Source organism: Solanum dulcamara, chromosome 5 (genome assembly GCF_947179165.1).
Source record: "Solanum dulcamara chromosome 5, daSolDulc1.2, whole genome shotgun sequence".
Taxonomy (NCBI): domain Eukaryota; kingdom Viridiplantae; phylum Streptophyta; class Magnoliopsida; order Solanales; family Solanaceae; genus Solanum; species Solanum dulcamara.
In genome coordinates, this window is record NC_077241.1 from 76,341,819 (window position 1) to 76,363,450 (window position 21,632).

Below are 21,632 nucleotides of genomic sequence, written 5' to 3' on the forward strand. Positions count from 1 at the left end.
AAATCAAATCAATTGTCTTTCTGTTAAATAGTGGCAATTTTGGCGCTTTTAAGTTTCAACTTTGTGCTAATAACAGTACACTTCAATTAGATAAAACCACTTTTCCCCTCACTTTTTTGCTGGTTCGATGAGAAAAGAATCAAAACATTGTGTATCTTTTTAAGAGAAGAAATATTATATATATATATATATATATATATATATATATATATTAAATATTAAATTGTTTTTTATACTTTTCATGTGAATTTGAATTTATATTTATTTATGGACATTTGATTCTAATCATGAAGGGTTGATGATTCCAAGCAATTCATGAAATGATTTTGAATAATGTCAATTTCATAAAATTTAAATTATGAATTTATGTTTTCTTATTAAATCAATTCTCGAGTTCATTCCTCTCTTAGAAACTCAACTCCAAAGTGTTGAAAATGATTGTTTTTTTTGCTAATGCAATTGTTAAATAAAAACCATATATGCATAAAACAATTGTTAGACTACGTATTCCTATTTTTTTAAAGAAAATAATCAAATAGTCAAGAGTGTATAATTCAATTTGTATAACTATTATAATTAAATTGAATTTCTTCACATGTTAGATGATGTAAAAACAAGTAACTTTCTGTCTGAAGCTATATTCATGGCTAATCTGTGACTTCTTGACTCACTAAAACTCCCCTTCTAAGGACTCAGTTGACACTTTTATGTAAATTTTAACTTGATCACCGATATTTAATTTATAATAAGAACAAAGACAAATATATGAGGGTAATCTGCAATTATAGAAACTTAACCAACGGCAATTCAAATCAAAGGACTGTTAATCTTCCACAAATATATTTTACTAATGATGAAGCAGAGATTACAATAAGATTATACTAATACGTAGTTAATTATTAATTACATGAAATATAGATCAGTTAAAAGGGTATTTAAGTCAATTTTAAAAAAATACAAGAATTAAATGTGAAGAAAGAAAAAAATAGAACATGACCCACCAGTGACCACCACCACAAACTCCATGACCCGATCCTCTATTTCCATGACTCCCCACGACTTTTTGAACTCCTACATTTTCATCAACACTGAGAAAAAAATAAATCACAACTCAATTTTCTTCTTCATCCTCACAGAAGAAGGTGAATTTTGGAAGGTATGTGAGAATGTCTACGGCTTACAGAAACGGAACAGTTCCTAAAGGAGCTTTGAAGGTAGATAGACCTCTTTCTATGAATTCAAGTACAAAGTCTTCTTCTTCTTTCAAATCCAAAACCGCCGGTCATACTCCGGTGTACGGTCCTCGACGTAAAAGCACTGGCTCCGTTGGTAATTCTGCTGCTAACATTAAGGATGGTACCTCTGGTGAGTCGACTACAAATGCGTCGTTGATAATTTCACTTAATTTTCTGCTTTTGGGCGGATAATGTAAGAGAAATAAGCGGTTGTGAACTCTCATTTCCTTAAAGGAATTTAATTAATTTTCCAAAAATTGTTCTTCTGATTTATTTTTTTTGGCAAAAGCTTTGATTGTTAGTTAGATACAGCTGCTTAATTAATTAGAAATTATGATGAGTTTAAGCAACGGAAACATGTGTGCAAAGCTAAAGTAGTACAGTATTAATGTCCTTAAGAAGTTAATTATTCTGGAAAAAGTTGCTCGTTTCCTTTTCTTTTTAGAAGCATAATGCGAGATAACTAAACGATTGCTTTGTTGATTGTAGTGGATTTGACCTAAGTTGGTTAGATGCAGTTGTTTGGATTTATTGTAGAATTTATGAATGAGTCTAATCAATGGAAGCATGTGACTGCCAAGCTAAAGTATATTAATCTCCTTAAAGAATTTAATTAATTTGGGAAAAAAGTTGCTCCTTTTTTTTTCCTTTTAGTTTTTTCCCTGCCAATTTAAGAAAACTAAGTGCTTGGGTTGTTAGGTGTGATAGTTTGTTTTAGTTAGGTAGACAAAGCTGTTATATTTATGATGGAGTATTAATTTCCTTCAGGGTTTTAGTTAATCTATAATACAAACTTGCTCTTGTGTAAAGTCATTGTTGTTGTTTGTTTCTTGTATAAGTAAGAAAATTAAGACCTTGTTTTATTAGTTGTAATAGTAATGAATTTTTCTCCACTTAGTAGTTGTGATTTAATTTATTTACAATCAGCCATCTGATTTAATATGCTAGCATTTATGATGGTGACTGCGAAGCTAAAATATTTTTAACTATATTTTTGGTTCTGAAAAATGATAGAGTTGGTTACTGAACTAGTTGTCGGAATACTGATTTTTTTGTTGTTGAAGAATTTGGAATCCTAGTAATGCCTATTACCTGTTCAGGATTGTAATGCCTAGACAGGACATCGATAGCATTCAAATGAAGTGTTATTATTAATTTTCTATAACAGAACTTCTTAAGATTGAGTTTTCTTACTGCGTATCAGTGTAAGTTCTCATTTGCACGTGAATTTTACATTTGGCGAATCAATCAACTACACATCAATCCCAAAAGTAATTAGGATGCAAATCCTCTGTATCCCAATTTAATTCAGGGAGTCGCATTTAGAGGATGTATTGAAGTAAATTATTTCTTATGCTACTGGCAACCTGGAGCAACCTTCTGCTTTTGTCTTGCAAAATTTACATAGGCGGAGTTAAATCATACATTTTGACTTTAAAAAATCATATTTATTGAAGGTGTTTTATATCTTGTTCCATGGGAGCCTTTGTTGAATTGAAGCTGAGCGGAGAAATCTGTGTTGATTATGTATGATCCAAAGTCCTGTAAATATTGATTAATCATGGAAGGTTTCATTTTGCTGCTCTGTAACAGTTTCAGGACGTGTGAGAGTTGCAGTAAGACTTCGTCCTCGAAATGCGGAGGAGATGGCGTCTGATGCCGATTTTGCTGATTGTGTGGAGTTGCAGCCTGAGGTATTCCAAGTAAACCTCTAACATTCTTGTCAAAGTAATATGAGCACTGTTGATTTTAATTCATTTCTTTTGTCATTTCCAGCTCAAAAGGCTTAAACTTCGAAGGAATAACTGGGATTCAGACACGTATGAATTTGATGAAGTGCTTACGGAATTTGCTTCACAAAAGCGTGTTTATGAAGTAGTGGCCAAGCCTGTCGTTGAGGTTGCTTGCAAAATCCTACCTATTCTGTTATTTAATACATAAATTATGAATGAGCTGTTTATCTTCTGCACATGCTTTGGCTTACACCTTGAAAGAACTAGAGGAAATTAGCTACTGACTAGGCAGTATCTGACTATACTGGGAAAGTTCACTTCAGAGCCGTAAATATTGTTTCACCTTGATGCACGTAACAAGAGTGTAAAATATGTTTCTCCAAATTATGTAAATTATCAATGAATGGCTTAGATACCTGTCCTTTACAATTAATTCTTCCATTTCTAACTCTAATCGATTGGGCACTTTATCCCATAAGAAGCATGTTTTGAAAGACAAAGCTCCAAGTTTCTTTTTTCCCAAATGACTCGCTGCCAAGGTGGGCAACTTTTGCTAAACATTTCTGGAAATACTTCATACATTTAAAATACATCTCAAAACACCTATATGCCAAATACAACAAAGAATTTCTCTGAGTAGCTTTCTTCTAAAGTATGTAAGATATTTATCTGGCAAATAATGAAGTCCATCTCAGTTGAAATATTTTTGTAATATTTTCTTGAAAAGCAAACATAACAACCATTACCACATTTGTTACTGTTGAAATGTCTATTGGATTCAGTAATATTACTTTTGTTAGTTCTAATTAATTCCTTGCCGGTTAAATTTGTAGACATGGTGTTATCTAATCGTTTCTGTGTGTGTAATAAGGAACCATTTTGTTCTAACACTGACCTAGTTTCATATGGTTGTATTCATTCTTTATATCTTCTGATTATAAAGTGGCTCACGTTTCTCTTGAATTATTTTTCTCCTTGCAGAGTGTTCTGGATGGTTATAATGGAACAGTCATGGCATACGGGCAGACTGGGACAGGAAAAACTTACACTCTTGGACGACTTGGAGAAGAGGACACTGCTGATCGAGGGATAATGGTTCGTGCAATGGAGGATATTCTTTCTGAAATAACACCAGAGAAAGATTTTATCTCTGTCTCTTATTTTCAGGTTTTCTTCCTCCTACAGAATTGAGAGTTCCTTCTTTTTGTAAAACTTTTTAATCACTTTTATTATCATACCTGTTAATAGCTATGTCAAGTTTCATTCGCATCATTGGTTGTTTCATGCTTGTTTCTGACTCAAGGTGTATAAAGTTGGGTTGGTTACCTGTCAATGCAGCTTTATATGGAGAGTATTCAGGATCTCCTAGACCCAGTGAACGACAACATATCAATTGTTGAAGATCCCAAAACTGGAGATGTTTCGTTACCTGGGGCTACTATAGTGGATATCAGAGACCAGAAGAGTTTCCTTGAACTCCTTCGTGTGGGTGAAGCTCATCGTTTTGCTGCTAACACTAAATTAAACACAGAATCTTCACGAAGCCATGCTATGCTGATGGTTAGACGATTCTCTCTGTTGTGGGTTATAAAGTTTTTTTTTTTTAAACTTTTAGGTTGTGAAAGTACTGATAGTGGCTTTGCCACTGTTCTTGAGCCTCTTCCCAATTATGCCAATGGACAGGGACATCAACAAAGTTCAATGTTACAGAAATTTTGTTTTCTATTGTAGGTACATGTTGAAAGGTCTGTCAAGGGAAGAGATTCTGCTATTTCATCTGAAAATGGGAGTACTTCTCACACGGCTAAAGCATTCAAGCCACCTGTTGTGAGGAAAAGCAAACTAGTTGTTGTGGATCTTGCTGGTTCGGAGCGCATAGACAAATCAGGTATGCTATCAGGGTTTATGGGAAAATGTACTCTTCTCTAGCTTTTATTAAGTATCCATAACTGGAACATTTTGTTTCTGCTTACAGAAAACGTTGTTTTATACAAGGCTTATATGAATTTTTTAAATTGTTCGTACCATGATTGAATGGCAGTAACTGCAGTTGAAACAATTCTGTTACTTGACACAATTGATGCTAAGTAATTCCAAGGAGTTAATTGAGTTGTTACTTTGGGAAGGCTTCAATATATATTTTCCTTCCCAATCCTTTACACTCTAGTCACTTAATTTGAATAGGCATATGCTCCCCGCTAACACTTTTTCAGATATTCCCCCTTCCAAGGACGCTGAGTCTGTTCACCCTTTAACCCTCTTTCGGCGTCTGGCTGATTTCAACTAGGAAGTGAATTGAGGTGTTGCTTTGGAACTGATCACTGCAGGCAAAGCCGTGACCAATTTTTGGGTTTCCCAGACTTGTTGGTTTGGGCTTATCTAAGGCACCATGCTGATGTTTCTAAAATTTCTTTGGAGCAATTAGTTGAGATTTAAAACTGGATAAAGTTAAGGAAGAATTGTTTCTTCGTTTTGTATTGCATTTGACAGGAAGTGAAGCACATACGCTGGAAGAAGCTAAGTCCATTAATCTCTCCTTGAGTGCATTAGGAAAATGTATCAATGCGTTAGCAGAGAATAGTGCTCATGTTCCAGTTCGTGACTCAAAGCTCACAAGGTTGCTTCGAGATTCATTTGGAGGTAAGGTACTTAATATAAATATTTTGAAGCTTTTCTGGGTTAAGCAAACATAACATGGTCCAAAATTTTAACCACTGCACTTGAAAGCCAGGGAACATCTTTAAGTATATTCAGTTATGAAAGCCATACACTTCTTTGTTGAGCGTAGTTCTTGCCTTGTTAGAGACTCAATTCCTGTACTGCGAGGTTTGTAGTGAAATTAATAGCCTGTTTGGCCCAAACAAGCTTTTGAGAGGTCAAAACTGCTTATTTTGAAAAAATGAGCTGTTTGACCAAGCTTTTGGGAGAAAATAAGTGTTTTTGGGGAGTAGCATAAGTTGTTTCTCAGAATCTAAAAAAGGTAGCTTTTCCCCAAAAACACTTTTGAGAAAAATACGCGGAGAAGCACTTTTAAAAAGTTTGGCCAAACACTAATTGTTGCTCAAATGTGTTTTTTAAATTTACTGGTCAAACACAAACTGCCTCTCACCCAAAGTGCTTTTTTGAGAAACACTTTTGGAAAAGCACTTTTCAAAGGAAGCTGATTTCAGAAGCTTGGCCAAACATGCTATGGAAATGACCTGTAAAGTCAGTCAACAAGTTTTGGATTAAATTATCTAAAAGATCGTCTTGTTCCAAAAAGCTATCATCTCTAAAATAAATTTAGGATAATCGTATTAGAAATCCCTAGTTATGTCCTTATTGAAGACATTATAATTTTTTTGACTTGGTTGACTCAATTAAGTTCACGGTCAAAATCCTTATTGAAGACATTATAATTTTTTTGACTTGGTTGACTCAATTAAGTTCACGGTCAAAATAAAGTGCATTAATTACTGAAAAACTTAATGTCCTTTAAGACCAGGAGTTTTATAGTGTTTCTGCCAGATACTGCAATGAGTTGCTGGGTTGGCCGACATTCTAATCCAGTAAATCTTTTTGGGCCAAAAGATTGATATCCTACTTGATATGCTGTCATTTGGAGTGTAGTTCCTTCTCTAGAGCTAGATTGCTTAACCTTATACGGACCGTGAAACTTACAAAGTAGCATGTCATCTGTTCAGTACTGTATTAACTTTGATGCATAATCCTTGTTTTGGTATCCTACTTAACCATTCATCATAAACCATCACCATGAGATGCTAATTACTTAAGAGAACATTGCCATGGGACATTAAGAAAGGTGGTCATCACATTGTTGAATACTCACAGGTACAGCAAGAACTTCTTTGGTTATCACAATAGGTCCATCTCCACGTCATCGAGGCGAGACGGCAAGCACCATAATGTTTGGACAGAGGGTAATCCTCAACTCTATTTCTTCTCCCACGGGAATGTAAATTTAATGATATAACTAGTTTAGTCCTTTGTATTGATACTTTAAGCAGCGCGGGCTGGCTAATTCTAATTAAGTTGTGATCTATTCTCTGGGTTTCTCTTTGAATTATCATGCGAGTAGAACTTGTATGCATGGGGATAAGAGAATATTAGCAAACTTCTCCTTGCCTTTTTCTGCTTTTTACAAGCTAGGAGTTGGAGTAAATTACTCGTATTTTACAGGCTATGAAGGTGGAGAATATGTTGAAAATTAAGGAAGAGTTTGACTACAAAAGTTTGTCCAGAAGGCTTGAAATGCAGCTAGACAAACAAATTGCAGAACACGAAAGGCAGCAGAAAGGATTTAAGGATGATATTGAGAGGATTGCCCAAGAAGCTCAGGTTCGAATTACTGAGGCTGAAAAAGGTTATGCAGAAGCATTGGAGGTAAGTACATGCTTCATAAATTTTGCATCAACAGCCGAATCTTATATAACATGCTCTTTCATGTTCAATTCGTTTTCTCTTTATGTTAAGTTATGCATCATCTATTTCATCCCACGCTAATTTTCCATGATCATCTTTTTGTTTGAATTGTGTAATTTTGCATCACCATATTTTACTCTATGACCAGTATTTTCAATGTCATTGTCTTCTCTTTTTGTTCCCTTTCTTCCATCATCTGCAGAGGGAAACGCTGCAGTACCAGAATGATTATATGGATGCAATAAGCAAGCTGGAGGAGCAATGGGCAGCAAATAAACAAAAGCATGAAAATGAAAAGGCCAAGGTGAGTTCTGAAGATATAGCATTAATAAGACATTTAATGGATGGAGAGGTGCAGCTAATGAGTTATGCATCGTGAACTGTTGCATATCCAATTAGCTTAATGATAGGAACCAATCAACCTTAGGTTGCCAATGGCCCAATTTTTAAGATTTGATTTTGATAAAGAGTGACCAAGGTTTATCCATGTAACGGGGGGTGGGTGTGACTAGTGCAGGATAGCTGCTTTTTCTGTGTCCCTCAGAACCAAGTTTGCATTAGTGGTGGAATAATGACTTGGGGAGAACAAAACTGATACTCGTTAGCCAACATCTTGATATTGTATTTTCTAAAACACCAATTCTGAAATCGTTGAAGTACAAGCTGGGGCAGTTCTAATTCATCAGTCTCGATGTTATATACTTACACATTTTTTTTAGTGTATACAACTCTATAAAACATTTGTTATTCACATATGAGGTTCCTTCTCTGAACGACTTAGTCGTAAAACTTAAGGCCACCGATAGAAATAATATGCCAGAACTCCATTTTTGATTCTCCTGGTCGGACATACAACACTCAAGTGTGATGAATTTAGATTTTGTGGTAGTATTTCTAGATGCTCCTTTTCCTCATGCCTTATTGCATAAACTCTGCTACATTATTTCGGAAACAAGTCTGATGTTTAACTTGTCAAAGTGGAACTACTCGTGGTCCTTTATTGTGAATCCTGCTTATGTCAGCTTAATATCCTGGCATAACAGAGAAAAGGTAAAGAAAAATGAAGGCGGCCTATGATATAAAAGACTATTCCCAGAAAAGGTTGTTGCATAATATTTTCTTAGCTTCATTTCATTTGAATAGGTGAAAGTTGAAGGACTTATAATAGGATTTCTTCTTCTTTATGCGTGAAAGCTGGCCCGGACACCACGGTCAGTAAAAAATGAATATTCCTTTATGGGGTCACAAAGTCATATGGTATTGTGCTACAAGGATATGTCAATTGACTCTAGCTTCTAGTACTGCTGCTATAAAATTTGGTATAGTGAATGTGTTTAAGGTTAGTCTTGAAAGCGATACTAGTGCTCTTAGGAGAAGAAGGTAGTTGAAGTCTACATTTTATTCTAAAGACTATATTGGTTGTATTGTGTTTCCGAGGGTAAGTATCCCATTGAAATTTCTTTAAACACGGGTTACTAAAATTATGATCTCATGTCTCTTCCTTGCAGTTCATGTGTGTAAGACATGCTTGTCTTCTCTTTGAACTTTTACGTATACCTAAGCAACTGTCTGTAACAGTGAAATAGTTCCAATTTCTGGTTCTATGATGAATATAACTTTGCTTTTGCTGCTTATTTTTCTCATTTGGCAGTCATCAATGCTCTCTGCTTCTACGGAAATTGCCGAGCTTAAAAAATTGTTTGAAAATGAAACTATTTCAAGGAAAGCTGCTGAAGAGGAAATTGACAATCTTAAAAATCAACTAGCTCAATGGAAAAGGTCAGAGGTAATGATTTGTCTGAGAAATCTTTTCCCATTCTGTATATCTTAATTGCAGTTTGTAGATTGCTGCTGCTGATGTTTGTGATGTCATAGGTTGCTGGAAATTCTGAGATTTTAAAGCTGCGGAGAATGCTAGAAGATGAAAAATGTCAGAAAGCAAAGCTTGAAGAAGAAATTGCAGTACTACAAAGCCAGCTGTTGCAATTAAGTTTTGAAGCTGATGAGGTAAGAGCAATATTTATCTCAAAGTTACTGACTTAGTATTGTTGGAGAAATCATTGGACTTGTGTGCCCTTACTTTTGCCATGGTTGACCACCAGACACGAAAGAGAAGTTCAAAACTTGGAGCAGCTTCTATATATTCGACTGTATCCTCTATCTCAGAATTGCTATAGTGAAGTCGGTTTGTTTAAAATCACTTAAATATATATATATATATATGTGCACCCAATCTCAAATAGTTCTATGGTGCAACGATTATTGGGTGCACCTTTACTAATGACGTCGGGGTTTCATATCTCACTTCCATCTTGTCTTTTTTTTTTAAAGAATTTTGTCCGGAGGTTCAAATCTCATGTTCGTCTTATTGTTTTTTCCTTTGTTTTACTAGAATTGAGTCCACCGATGAGGGATGACATGTCTTGTGTCCTCTCTTGCATTTTAATTAAATCTTTTTATCTTTTTCTTTCTTTATTTGTTTGGTTTATTCTTTAAAATCCCCAAGTTTGTCACATTGAATTTCATATTCTCATTTTGTCATCACAGTTATATTTTGTATAGTCAAACCGAATGTATGCATTAAATTAGCAGCAGTCAACGGAGTTCATATAGTCAATAGGTTCAATTAATCCCAATGTTCTGATACGGATTATAGATACATATGTAAAAAATTACTAAAATTGCACCAAAAAGTGTAATGAGTTCATTGTAAGAACTTAGAGGTTGAACTTGAACCCGTCAAATATAAATCCTCAATCCACTTCTCCATACTAGTGCACCTCTTCATAAAATCCTGGAAATGCCTCTGTTGATTGTTCCACCTTGAGTCTCTTATGATTGGTCTTACCTGAAAAATTAATACAGTTCCACTTCATTCATTTGCTTAAAAGGGAAAGAATCTTTGTCTACATGCATACATAAAAAGAAATTAAGAAACTATATAATTCGTTCAATATTATTACGTTGATTTAATTCTAGGTTTGTTGATTATAGCGTTAATGTTCTTTTTTGTCTTACTTTTGTATTTTAGTTAAATAAAATTGACAAACTTTCTTTAATTCTTTCATAATGAATATTTAAAATCTTTGATCTGTTTAATGCAAAAGTGAATCTTTATATTTCTTTCGTCGTAATTTGATAAAGCACTATTTAGAAAACTTGGTGAAACAAAGCTGCTTCTCTAATGGACTGGCTAATCACAAATTGGTAATCTCCCGAAGTATTCTGTGTAGATCCATTCTGACAAGTGCTTCTCAAAATAAGCAGATTTTGCCTTTGGAAATTTGGCCAATCGGTCCTTAGTTATAGGCATCATTTGAGGCCTGATTGAAGGGAAATTGAAATATTTAATGTTAAGGGTTCCTATGTAATCTCTTTACAGTTGTGGACTGTGGCCCTGTGGTAACCAGTTCACATTATTGTGCCCTTTGTCTGTGAGAAGTGTTTAAGGGTTTCATGCTTTTAGTTTGCCTCTTCTACACTAGCATTAAAGAACTTCTATACCATCTTTTTGGGTAAAGAAAAACTGGACAAAGGGGCTACATCTGAGATTAGTGTGCTATATAAATCTTATACATGAGTTAGTTTTGTTGAAGAGTAGAATCTGAAATTTATGTTGTAGCTTGTTAGAGTGGGTAAAAGTCCCACATTGGTTGGGGAATAGACTGGTAGTTTGCTTATATGGACTTGGGCAATCCTCCCCTCATGAGTTAGCTTTTGGGGTTGAGTGAGGCCTAGGTGCCATATCTTTACATAGCTTAAAGAAACATGCATCTTTGAAAAGTAAGCTTTTCAAGTACCTGTAAACCTGCAGACTTCAAGGTGTGAACATGTCTTGATATATGGTTAAATGAGCTTATTTGTCAGTTAACTTGAACTTAAATAAATGCTGTATTCTTTTCTTAGACTAGGAGGAATCTTGATAGAGGAGAGACTGTAAAGCTGCCAGGCACTCTCGATTCTCCAATTCCTCCATTTATGCATCAGCATCTAGGAGATTCAGTAAATGGAGAGAAGGCCTCAATGGCAAAACTGTTTGAACAAGGTGAGAGGTGGACTTTATCCTAGGAATTATTATCTATTCTTACTCTTCTACTCCCTAATACAACTTACACTGCTTTCACCAGTGGGTCTCCAAAAGATATTGTCATTACTTGAATCAGAAGATGCCGATGTGCAGATTCATGCAGTGAAAGTTGTAGCAAACCTGGCGGCCGAAGGTAGTGTTATGCTATTTTGTTTTCAATGTTACATGTTTAGTTCATGTCTCTTACTACTTGCAATCTGTAGTTTGTTGAGCATAGATGCAATCTGTTTGATTAAGATGTGTAAACCCTATCTAACATAGCTATACTTTGTTAGTTTTCTAATTGTAGGAGGGGTGTGGTTACAAGTCACATGAATGATAGCTTGTCAACTTTGTTTACATGAGTCTAGTAATAGATATGCAAGGATCTCAATTTTTTGGATAAAACACGTGAAACTGTTTTGGATTAGCTAAAATATAGTGCTCCCTTTTTCTGAAATTCAGCATCTATCTTCTGTTTTTTAGCTTTCTCTAAAACAGTGTCATTGTCCTAAGAAAGAATGTTATGCATACCATACTACTCAAACCTCAATGTTTTATTACACCTCACCATTCAAAGTGGAAGGATTACTCCTTATTTCTTGCTGTAAAGGGCCTCCAAGCCAGTGGCTGAAGGACAAGAATGGATGTCAGTCAATCCAATTCACTTAATTTAAAAGTTCACTCAATTCGGTCCATTAAGACCCTTCATCATAGACCTTATAAAGAGTAGCATATTACTACTGACAACCAAATGTACAAATATTAAAGAGATTAGTTAAAAACAAGCAGAAATGATGTTAGATGACAGTTGAAAATTGAGAAATGCAAAAGAGGTAGTATCAAGTTCTTGAATGGTGGTGACTTTTCCTTATTCCATCTATTTCAGAGGCAAACCAGGAGAGAATTGTAAAAGCTGGTGGTCTAAAATCTCTGTTAACTCTTCTAAGAAGCTCAAATGATGAGACAATTCACAGAGTTGCGGCTGGTGCAATTGCAAATCTTGCTATGAATGGTGAGTTTTGCATCACCTCACAGACTAATGGATATTATGAATGTAATATTTAATTCTACTGTTAATGTCCCTTTTTCCATACACAAGTCACTCTCTATTAAGTGAAGTCTTCTTTCAAATGGAACAGAGACAAATCAGGAGCTCATCATGTCTCAAGGAGGCATCAGTTTGTTATCAGTCACAGCAGCAAAAGCTGAAGATCCTCAAACCCTTCGCATGGTTGCCGGGGCCATTGCTAACCTCTGTGGAAATGGTATTATTTGTTTCCTTAAAAACTGAATATTCTAAGCGAAAATTTCTTTGTATTTCAAGTAATTGAAGAAGATAATGTAAGAACAACAGATATGATAACATTCATCTTTCTGATATCTACTTCCAAATTGTTTCATTTGATGCATAGCTGAAATAATAAGAATGTTAGTTTTCCCTCGAAGTGGTGAAATTTCACCATTCTAAATTTGTTTAAAAGGGATGAACCTACGAGAAAAACGAAATAACGTTTGTTCCATGAGAAAATCTTTCACTAAACATTCTTAATCAAGTATCCCTACATGCGATCTAGTCATGGGTAATTGGATCCTTCTGTTAACATCTATTGGATCTTTTAACCTTTCACAGAAAAGTTACAACCAAAGCTACGAGGGGAAGGTGGAGTTAAGGCTTTACTAGGAATGGTCGGATCCCGACATCCTGATGTTCTGGCTCAAGTTGCTCGTGGAATTGCCAATTTTGCAAAATGTGAATCAAGAGCATACACTCAAGGTTAGTGGTACACACTTGCTTTCTCTCTGCTCCTTTTTTCCTGCCTCTCCTCCCTAACTTCCTGCACCACTAACGAAATTCCACAATAGATTTCACTGTGCTGATAGCAATAATATAGTCAGTATATCATAGTTTTTGCACTAGTCTCCACATATACACAGTTGGGCTGCTGTATTGCATGTTCTAGTGAAGAGAGAAGTCTCACTACTATAGTTTCGTGGCACTGATCTACTATGACAGGAAGCAAGACGGGAAAGTCTCTCCTTATTGAAGATGGAACCCTTCCATGGATTGTACAGAATGCTAATAATGAGGCGTCGCCGATAAGGCGTCATATTGAGCTGGCACTCTGCCATGTAGCACAACATGGTAACTAGTGGTTCTGATTTAGCTTTTCCATTTTGCTTGAAACTGTGGATAGTGGTTCTGATTTTAGTTTTTTCATGGATGCTCGAAACTGCTAATTACAGAAATAAATGCAAAGGATATGATCAAGGGAGGTGCCTTGTGGGAGCTCGTTCGTATATCCAGAGATTGTTCACGAGATGATATAAGGACTCTTGCATATCGTACGCTAACCTCCAGCCCAAGTTTTCAGGCGGAGTTGAAACGCCTGAGGATAGATTACGGTTGAACATCACATATGTTATTGAGACAAAATGGTTTATGGAGATATAGTTATTAACATAGGTAGCTGATTCTTTTTTCCACAGAAACGATTGTTTTATCTTTTAGAGGTGACACTGGTTTCCAATTCTCTTAAACTCTCGTTGATGCAGTGCTAGTTAGGATAACAAGTTTGCAGCTAACAGAAACAATTAATCTTGTAAATTTGCTTGAATTAGGAGGTAGGTATAACCTGAGCGGGATCATTATAATGTAAAGCTTTGATTATTTTTATTCATATATCAATTGAATCGTGTAACATGTCATTTAATGTTGCATTCTGGTAAGTAAGGTATTTAGCCTTATTGGTTTTATATACTACACCTATCTGATGGGGATGTCATTTTTTTATTAGTTGTTACGCTTAGGACGTTGTCTTTTATGTTTGTCAAGGGTGTTGTTCCTAGTCGCTGGAAGCCCAGTTGGTCGATGACGTCCTGCAAACACGCCTGCGTATTTGTGGTATCAACGTTCTAATCCTAAAGCTCATATTTTATAAGTTTTATCTTCTGTCATTTCTTTGTTTATTCTTCTAAGTTATTGATTGTGTCCTTTTGCATTTGAAACGTTCTGTTTGGAGGTAGTATTTGTCCTAGTTCTCTATTTGGCAAAAGACTTGTATGCATTGTACAAGAACCGTTTAGTCACTGAGTGATTTTTATTCATTATATTTTTGGAGAGGTGTGAGCCCGAGAATGGAGGAAAGAGGAATCAAGGAGAAGACGTATAGTGACAAATGAGTTTTGCATCGTGATAGGATTTACAGACGGATAAATTTTGTAGCTAAATAACAAAATTTGAGTTATTTAGCGACAGACAGATTAACCACGAAGTAAATAGCTGATTCCCATTTCTTTTGTAGGTGTGGAGCCAGAAATGTGAGGGCCTAGTGTAAAAGATTGCTTCACCAAATAAGATTAAGCGCAAAAAAAGGCATAGCAACTGCATGAAATTAAAGTAGTTGAGCCCTAGCACATATTTTTCAAGTCATTAGGCTATAACTCCAATTCTATTAATCTAAAGCGTTTTGATCCAAGAGGAAAGCCAATTGATTACAACAACATATTCAGTATAATATTATCAGTGAGATTTGAGAAGGATGGTGTGTACGCGACTTGTAAAGTTAGAGAAATTATTTTCCGATAGACTCTAGTAGCCAATTGATTGAGAAACAATATATATCCCACAAGCATTATGGTGAAGACAAGTTGAACAATTTGCCTCTTAACACTTTTAAAAAAAGAAAATAGCCAATTTAGCTAGAGACAGCTCATTTAGTTTATAGACCTTACCTGATGCAACACTAGAATCATTTTTAATTTCTTTTTAACACGTTGACTTTCAATTGTTTAGGGACTTCAAGAAATTGGTAGGGACTTGTGATAAGGATTAATCCCATTTTCTTTTTCGTGAGCAAGATGTCGAACTAGTAAATTGGGAGGTACTTAAAATTTATGAAATGCATATTATTTTGAATATAACAAATCAAATAATTAATAAAAAATAATCTTAGCATAACTTATCACAGCATAACTAATTTCATCATAATTAACTTGTATTCAAACCAAACGATCCCTTAATGTATTATACTAAGCTATGCATGTTGTTCAGTCTCTTCAATAAAAGTACTGCATTTGTGAAGTTGAATCATTTAAAAAATGCATTCTGAACAACATAGATATCAAGGGTTTGTATTTTATTTAGGGGGTATGGGCTTTTTAAGCCGTAGTTGATAAAAGTCTCAAGATGGACCACAATACCAGAGCAATAGTGTCTATCCTTCCCCGCCAAAATGTCATAATACATTTTCTTGTACATTCACCCAACCAAAAACATATGATGGATAATACCTTAATTCCATGAAACACACAATTCATACTTGAATAAAAAGGGTACAAAATAGGAAGCAATGAAACATAGGCTTACATCCAATCATTTGCAGACCTAAACGAATGTACACAATTTAGCAATCCACATTTGCAGCTTCAATATATTATTTTTTATAATATTTTTTGGATAATTCCTATAGGGCCATCATAAAGCATAGCCACATTAAAAAAAAAATCCACTGGATCGTGAATTCAGAACCCATAAAATTTAAATTCTAACTTTGTCTTAGTCGATAGTAAATCTTTTTTAGAGTATCAGATCTATTAGGGGGGGAAACACCACAACTAAAATTTGATATGATAATAAATAATGAAAATAAATTGGACACGAGAATTAGGGGAAAAACCACGTAGTAGAAGGATTTTACTATAATAATATGGGAGTATACTGCTATCAAATTCAAGGAGAAAACAACAATATTTATCTTGGTGTATAACTCTCTTTCTGTTCTTACTCTTTTGAATGTATTTTTGTGGGATGATCTAAATGAGGCCAAGAGGCCCTCTATTTATAGGAAACTGGGAACTCGTAAAATATGCGTTTTCGTGTAAAATACGTGTTTTCTTATCAAAAATTGCTAAAGAAAGCAACAACTTTTAAAACGCATAAAAATACACGTTTTTTTCTTGGATGGTACATGTTCACCTCGCTTTTTGACTTTTCTTTCAAGATCATCTACAAGGAAGTATAATTGCAGCAAACCATCCATAAAAATGTAAAACTAATAATCACCTAAAAAATATAGTATAGAAAATGTACTTGGTAATGTAATATTTTTTTATATTTCTAATGTATATATGTAAGATAAATCCTTCTAATTAATAATGCAAATTTATTTCTTCTGATATTTTAAATCATTACAAGCACAACACAGGAGAAAAGGAGTTTTTTTTTTTTTTCTTAGTCTGATTCAAAATTTAAACTCTTAAAATTTTATAGGTTCATATCTATTATTTGTTACTCCACAATTTAAGTAAATTTTTGTTAAATCTAAACTCCCACGTCCAAGGTACGGATTCAAATGAACCTTATACCTTGAAGCTACTTTTGCGGGTGGGGTTGTGTGTGTGTGAGAGAGAATGATTCATATATATCCACATTGAGAAAAAGTAAAAGTTGAAGAAGCCCTTGAGTGTTTGTCTAAGTATTGTCTCTTAATTTTAGAGAGAGAAGAGGGAATGGATAAGGCTTTGAATATCTCAAGATGGTGCATATTTTTAATACAACACCACATGATGAGTATAGCTACATGGGTTGTTGCACTAAAAGCAACCAATGTAATGACTAGGGGAGTGTGTTGTGGGGAGCTATACTTTTATGTATGCATGTATTGCTTTGGTGCAAAGAATCTCGGCTTTTTGTTTCACTTCCAAACTTTAAAACAACACAACAACAAACATATTCAATATAATCGTATACAATAAGGTTAAATTATATATATTTTTAATGTATAAAATTTAAACTCTTTTTCCTGCATTCCCCATTCCTAAATGTGTTTAACTTCTATACATATATTGACAACTTAACTTCTTTTTTTTTTACGTAATCAAATCACTAAAAGATAATAATTATATGTCATTCTCATAAAAATGACTTGAATTAGTAACTTGAAAAATGTCATTATAGTAGCATTCCAAACTATAAATTTTAAAGTGAACTTACATAAATTCCACTAGTTTAGTAGCTAGTTACTTAGAAACATTTTAATTTGTAATATTACGTATCTTACCATATTTTTGTGTGTCCAGATACATTCAGATACGTCCAGATACATATATCTCTGGATACATGGGGTCAAAATTATGTGTAATTTGTTCTAGATACATTGTAACCAATTGAATTTACATGTATCTGAGATATATAAAAAATCTCGTTCGCCTCTCTCCCATCTCACTCGCCACTCTCACATGTATCTAGTAGCTCAGATACATATAAATCACGCCAGATACATACATATATATACATGTATCTAGTGTGATTCTATATCTGGGAAACATACGAATCTCACTCTCCTCCTTCCCCATCTCGCTCGGCTCTCTTCCTATTTTAGTGTATCTGATAGCAAAAATATATTATCTAAGCGTATCTTCATTAATATATGGTAGGAAACTATTAATTAGTGGTAAAATACATAATCTTTTAAAAATATAGATAATAATAATTGTGAATTATGTGTAATTATGTAGTTTTTCCAATTTTAAATCCTCAGTCTATATTTATATATACGCTGATAATATAAAAAAATCGTTACACTTAAATAACTTAAATGCATTATGAGAGAGAGAGAGAGCAAAGAGTGGGTTAAGTCCAGAGTAGACCAGACTGTATAACATAAGGCTAGACGTTATACTTTGTTTTTGCCTCGAAAAAGAACCTTTCTTCAGTAACTGATGCACGTGCATTCCACATGTAATTCATGTCTCCTACTTCATAAAACCCTAATTATTCTTCAACAAGAGAGGGGAGAAAAAAAGTCCATTTTTTTTTGGAAAAAATAGAAGAAAATAGGTTGAAGAGTTTCACATCGGAGTATATTATATAATGCGGCCCATACCCTCTCCTAATTTTGTCTATCAATGGTTTGCTACCAATCCTCATTAATGAACCAAGACGTGTACTAAGCGAACTACAAGGATTTATAATTATACGTAGTCTTATTCTGTATTTCTATAAAAAAATATATATATTTAATACTACTACTATTATCAAGAAAACATTGTTATTATCACAATCATGTTTTCATGATTAAGGAATAATGATGTCCTGTTCCAATCAAATGAATCTCATTACAATCATAGGTTTTCAAGAAAATCATGGAAAGAGCGTTGGAAGTTATGGGAATGCCAAGAATTTAATTATCATCCTGAAAATAAGATAGATATCACCAAGAAAAAAGTGATTTTACAAAGTTAACTTCATTTGATGATCAAATTACATCCACCACATCATGATCATATCATAATCAAACTCATTATCACAATCCAATTTTAAAAAAACCTAACTGAAAATGCAAAAACACTAAACTCAAAAAATGTAAAGTAATTGAAAGGAAAGAAAATCGAAAAACCCTTTTCCTAAAAATCATTGCTAAGTGTTCTTGATGAGAAAGAAGAGAGAAAAAGACCTCAAGAGAGTTAAATTATAAGCTAATTAAACAAGTAATTAAATCAAGAGAAAACAATTACCCCTTCTATGATGGATGTCATTCTTGCACAGGGGCCATATTGTCAATTTTCTCTATATCTTTCCAATTTTATCAAATGTCCGCTTGCATATTAGAATGGAGGTCTTCCTGTTGCCCAATAGGGTTCAGAAGGCAACTGAATGGAGTTTAGAAGATTCGGTGGCATCCCATGAAATAGAGATGGGTCCGCCATCATTTGTTGTTGTTGTTGTCCTCCGATATTTCCAGGAGGAGATCCCAGTGATCCTCCTCCTGGAACGACGGGAAGAGGATCATCCTCTTCCAAAGGAAGTCTTTCGTAAGCAGCATTGCTAAATGAAGCTGACATAATCACAACTGGTCCAGATGCCATAAGTGCACCTACAACACTACCACCAACAACTTGACCTTGTCCGCCCGCTAAATATATAGTCAACCCTGATGCTGCTGGTGGTGCTGGTGGTGGTAAAAACGATCCGGCTAACGATAATATCTCAAATCTACCATGTAATGTTACAATAGCACCCGATGAAGCTGGTTGTCTTAAATTAACATTAGTAACAATACCAGTTCCACTCATAATACAAACCCCTCTTTGTCTTCTCCTTGCAAAATTTGATATGCTTTCCATAATATCACAACCATCAGCAATTTCCATAACATGAGTTCTAAGAGCATTTGCACTATCTCTAGTTATGATGATTGGTGGTTTAGGTTTGTTCTTGGATCCAGATGGTCTTCCTCTAGCTCTTCTAGTGATCTCTCCTTCTCCTGAATTTCCTGTTCGTTTGAAGATATAATTAAGTAAATAACTAAATTCTCCTTATATAACATGAGCATAAACTTTCAGATGAGACATAATTAAGTAAATAAACGTATATGTAAACTCTCTTTAACAACTATAAACAACTTAAAACCTTCCGATGAGATAGTCATACAATTCAACACTTGTTATACCTAATCCGTCTTTTGATTCTCCACCGTTTGAATTTTCATTATTGTTGTTGTTGTTGTCATCGCGATCTCTCTTCTGACCAGACATGTTGAGGCCACTTGTCCCACTTTGTTCATCTTCTGAGGTTTGATGGAATTGATGTAAGTGGAAATCTCTAGCGTGGAAAGGAGGAGGAAGTGAATGGTTCATTTGATCCATAGAGATAATTCTTTTTAACTTCAATTCTACTATTTCTCTTGAGATGGAAATTGGGTTGAAGCTAAGAAAAAAATGGAAGCACAAGCAAACCTAAGCTAAAGGGGGAATAAGGGTTTGTAACGAAAATAGATGGTGGGGGAGGAGAGAAGCTTAAAAAAAGGAATAAGGGGGAGTAGACTTTGGGTTGTTGGTCTTATTTTGTTTTTGTTTTTCTCTCTCTTGGTTTGTGGCTTTTTTTGAGGAAAGGGGTAAGTGTTGTTTATTGAATCAAGGTAATTATAGTCTTCATCATAAAGAAGATGGAATTTTAAGTGGGGTTTTAGGTGTCATCCACCAAGAATTCTCACTAATCTCATTAAAACTCTTCATCATCATACTATATATGATGATCTTCTTCTTGGATATGAGCTACAACAAGTGAATCTTGGTTTTTGAAGATAGTTTTTTTTAAAAAAAAAATAATCTTGAAAAAGATTATAACTATTTTCCCAATGAATTTCCCACTGAAAAACGTTTAGTGACTAATTATTCGCACATATATTTTGATTGAATTAGTGTTAAAATTTTCACTATTTCAATGAAAATTTATTTTTCACCAACATTTTTTTAATAAACTGATTCAATAGAAAATAAGTGAAAATATCATGTTTTATAAAAAAAATATTTGTTTCTAATAATAGTAGGATCAAATTTGAGGTAGGGTTAGCTTAAAAAAAACTTATAGCTAGGGAAATAGATTCAAATGGAGAAATATATGGGTTCTTTTTTTTTTTGTTTTTGTTTTTGGCGGTGGATGGGTCCTCTTTATTTTCCTCTTACTTCTCGTTGGTGTTTATTATAAGGGAATCAATGAGATTATTTTTTAAAATATTATAAATAACATATGAAAGAACCCCTCCAACTCATCATGCCTATTTGATATTTCAACCTCTTTTTTTTTGTCATTTTGTTTAGGCTGTCTCAATCAATTAATTTCTCTTTCTTTTCCTTTGACCATGAAAAGGAGAAGAAAAAAAAAAAAAAAAAAGAGACAAATTAAGGAAAGGAAATCTATTTTCTTCTCTTCACACACTCGTATATATATATACACACCCATACTTGATTGGTTAAGGTTTTCTTATTTTTCTTTTCGTTAGCATATTATATTACTTCATGTTCCACAACTTCTTGCACAATATTATATCACGACTATTAAAAGTAAATTGAAATTAACTATGACCTTTTAAATTATTCATAGCTAATAAAAATTTTAAAGAATTTATCATTTTTTAAAGAGTGAAAGTGCTGAACTGCTATTAGTGTTTGGAAGGGGAGGGGATACTGATGCATATTAAGTATTAATATAATAATTTTTTTAATCAAAGAGAAAAAAATTTATCATTAAATATATAAAATTAACGATGAATTTGATTTATTTAGCTATATAATTTATTGGTCGTTATATAATGAAATAATAAAACTCGTCCTAAATTCGTCACATGAAGTGTGTTCTCCGTAGCTGTTGTTTGCTAACTGATTTCCATTTGT

General features: G+C 34.1%; 2 protein-coding genes and 1 non-coding gene across 3 annotated transcripts; 1 reads left to right on the forward strand and 2 right to left on the reverse strand.

Moving 5' to 3' along the window:
* Positions 1-1,016: 1,016 nt before the first annotated feature.
* Positions 1,017-14,186, forward strand: LOC129889932 (kinesin-like protein KIN-UB). The gene is made up of 19 exons (XM_055965409.1): positions 1,017-1,365; positions 2,829-2,929; positions 3,012-3,134; positions 3,950-4,135; positions 4,307-4,528; positions 4,700-4,856; positions 5,459-5,608; positions 6,800-6,888; positions 7,148-7,351; positions 7,593-7,694; positions 9,042-9,176; positions 9,266-9,397; positions 11,297-11,435; positions 11,518-11,610; positions 12,346-12,471; positions 12,599-12,724; positions 13,090-13,233; positions 13,474-13,602; positions 13,704-14,186. The coding sequence occupies exons 1-19, from the start codon at positions 1,167-1,169 to the stop codon at positions 13,865-13,867; spliced, it is 2,721 nt and encodes a 906-aa protein (XP_055821384.1). The 5' UTR covers positions 1,017-1,166; the 3' UTR covers positions 13,868-14,186.
* Positions 14,187-18,863: 4,677 nt separating this feature from the next.
* On the reverse strand, positions 18,864-20,358 carry LOC129888554 (AT-hook motif nuclear-localized protein 22-like). The gene is made up of 2 exons (XM_055963512.1): positions 19,910-20,358; positions 18,864-19,732 (listed from the first exon to the last, which is right to left on the reverse strand). Exons 1-2 carry the CDS (start codon positions 20,103-20,105, stop codon positions 19,065-19,067), a joined length of 864 nt encoding a protein of 287 aa, XP_055819487.1. The 5' UTR covers positions 20,106-20,358; the 3' UTR covers positions 18,864-19,064.
* On the reverse strand, positions 18,963-19,070 carry LOC129890888 (U6 spliceosomal RNA). Its single transcript, XR_008767076.1, has one exon. It is a non-coding gene; the product is annotated as a U6 spliceosomal RNA (small nuclear RNA).
* Positions 20,359-21,632: the final 1,274 nt, after the last annotated feature.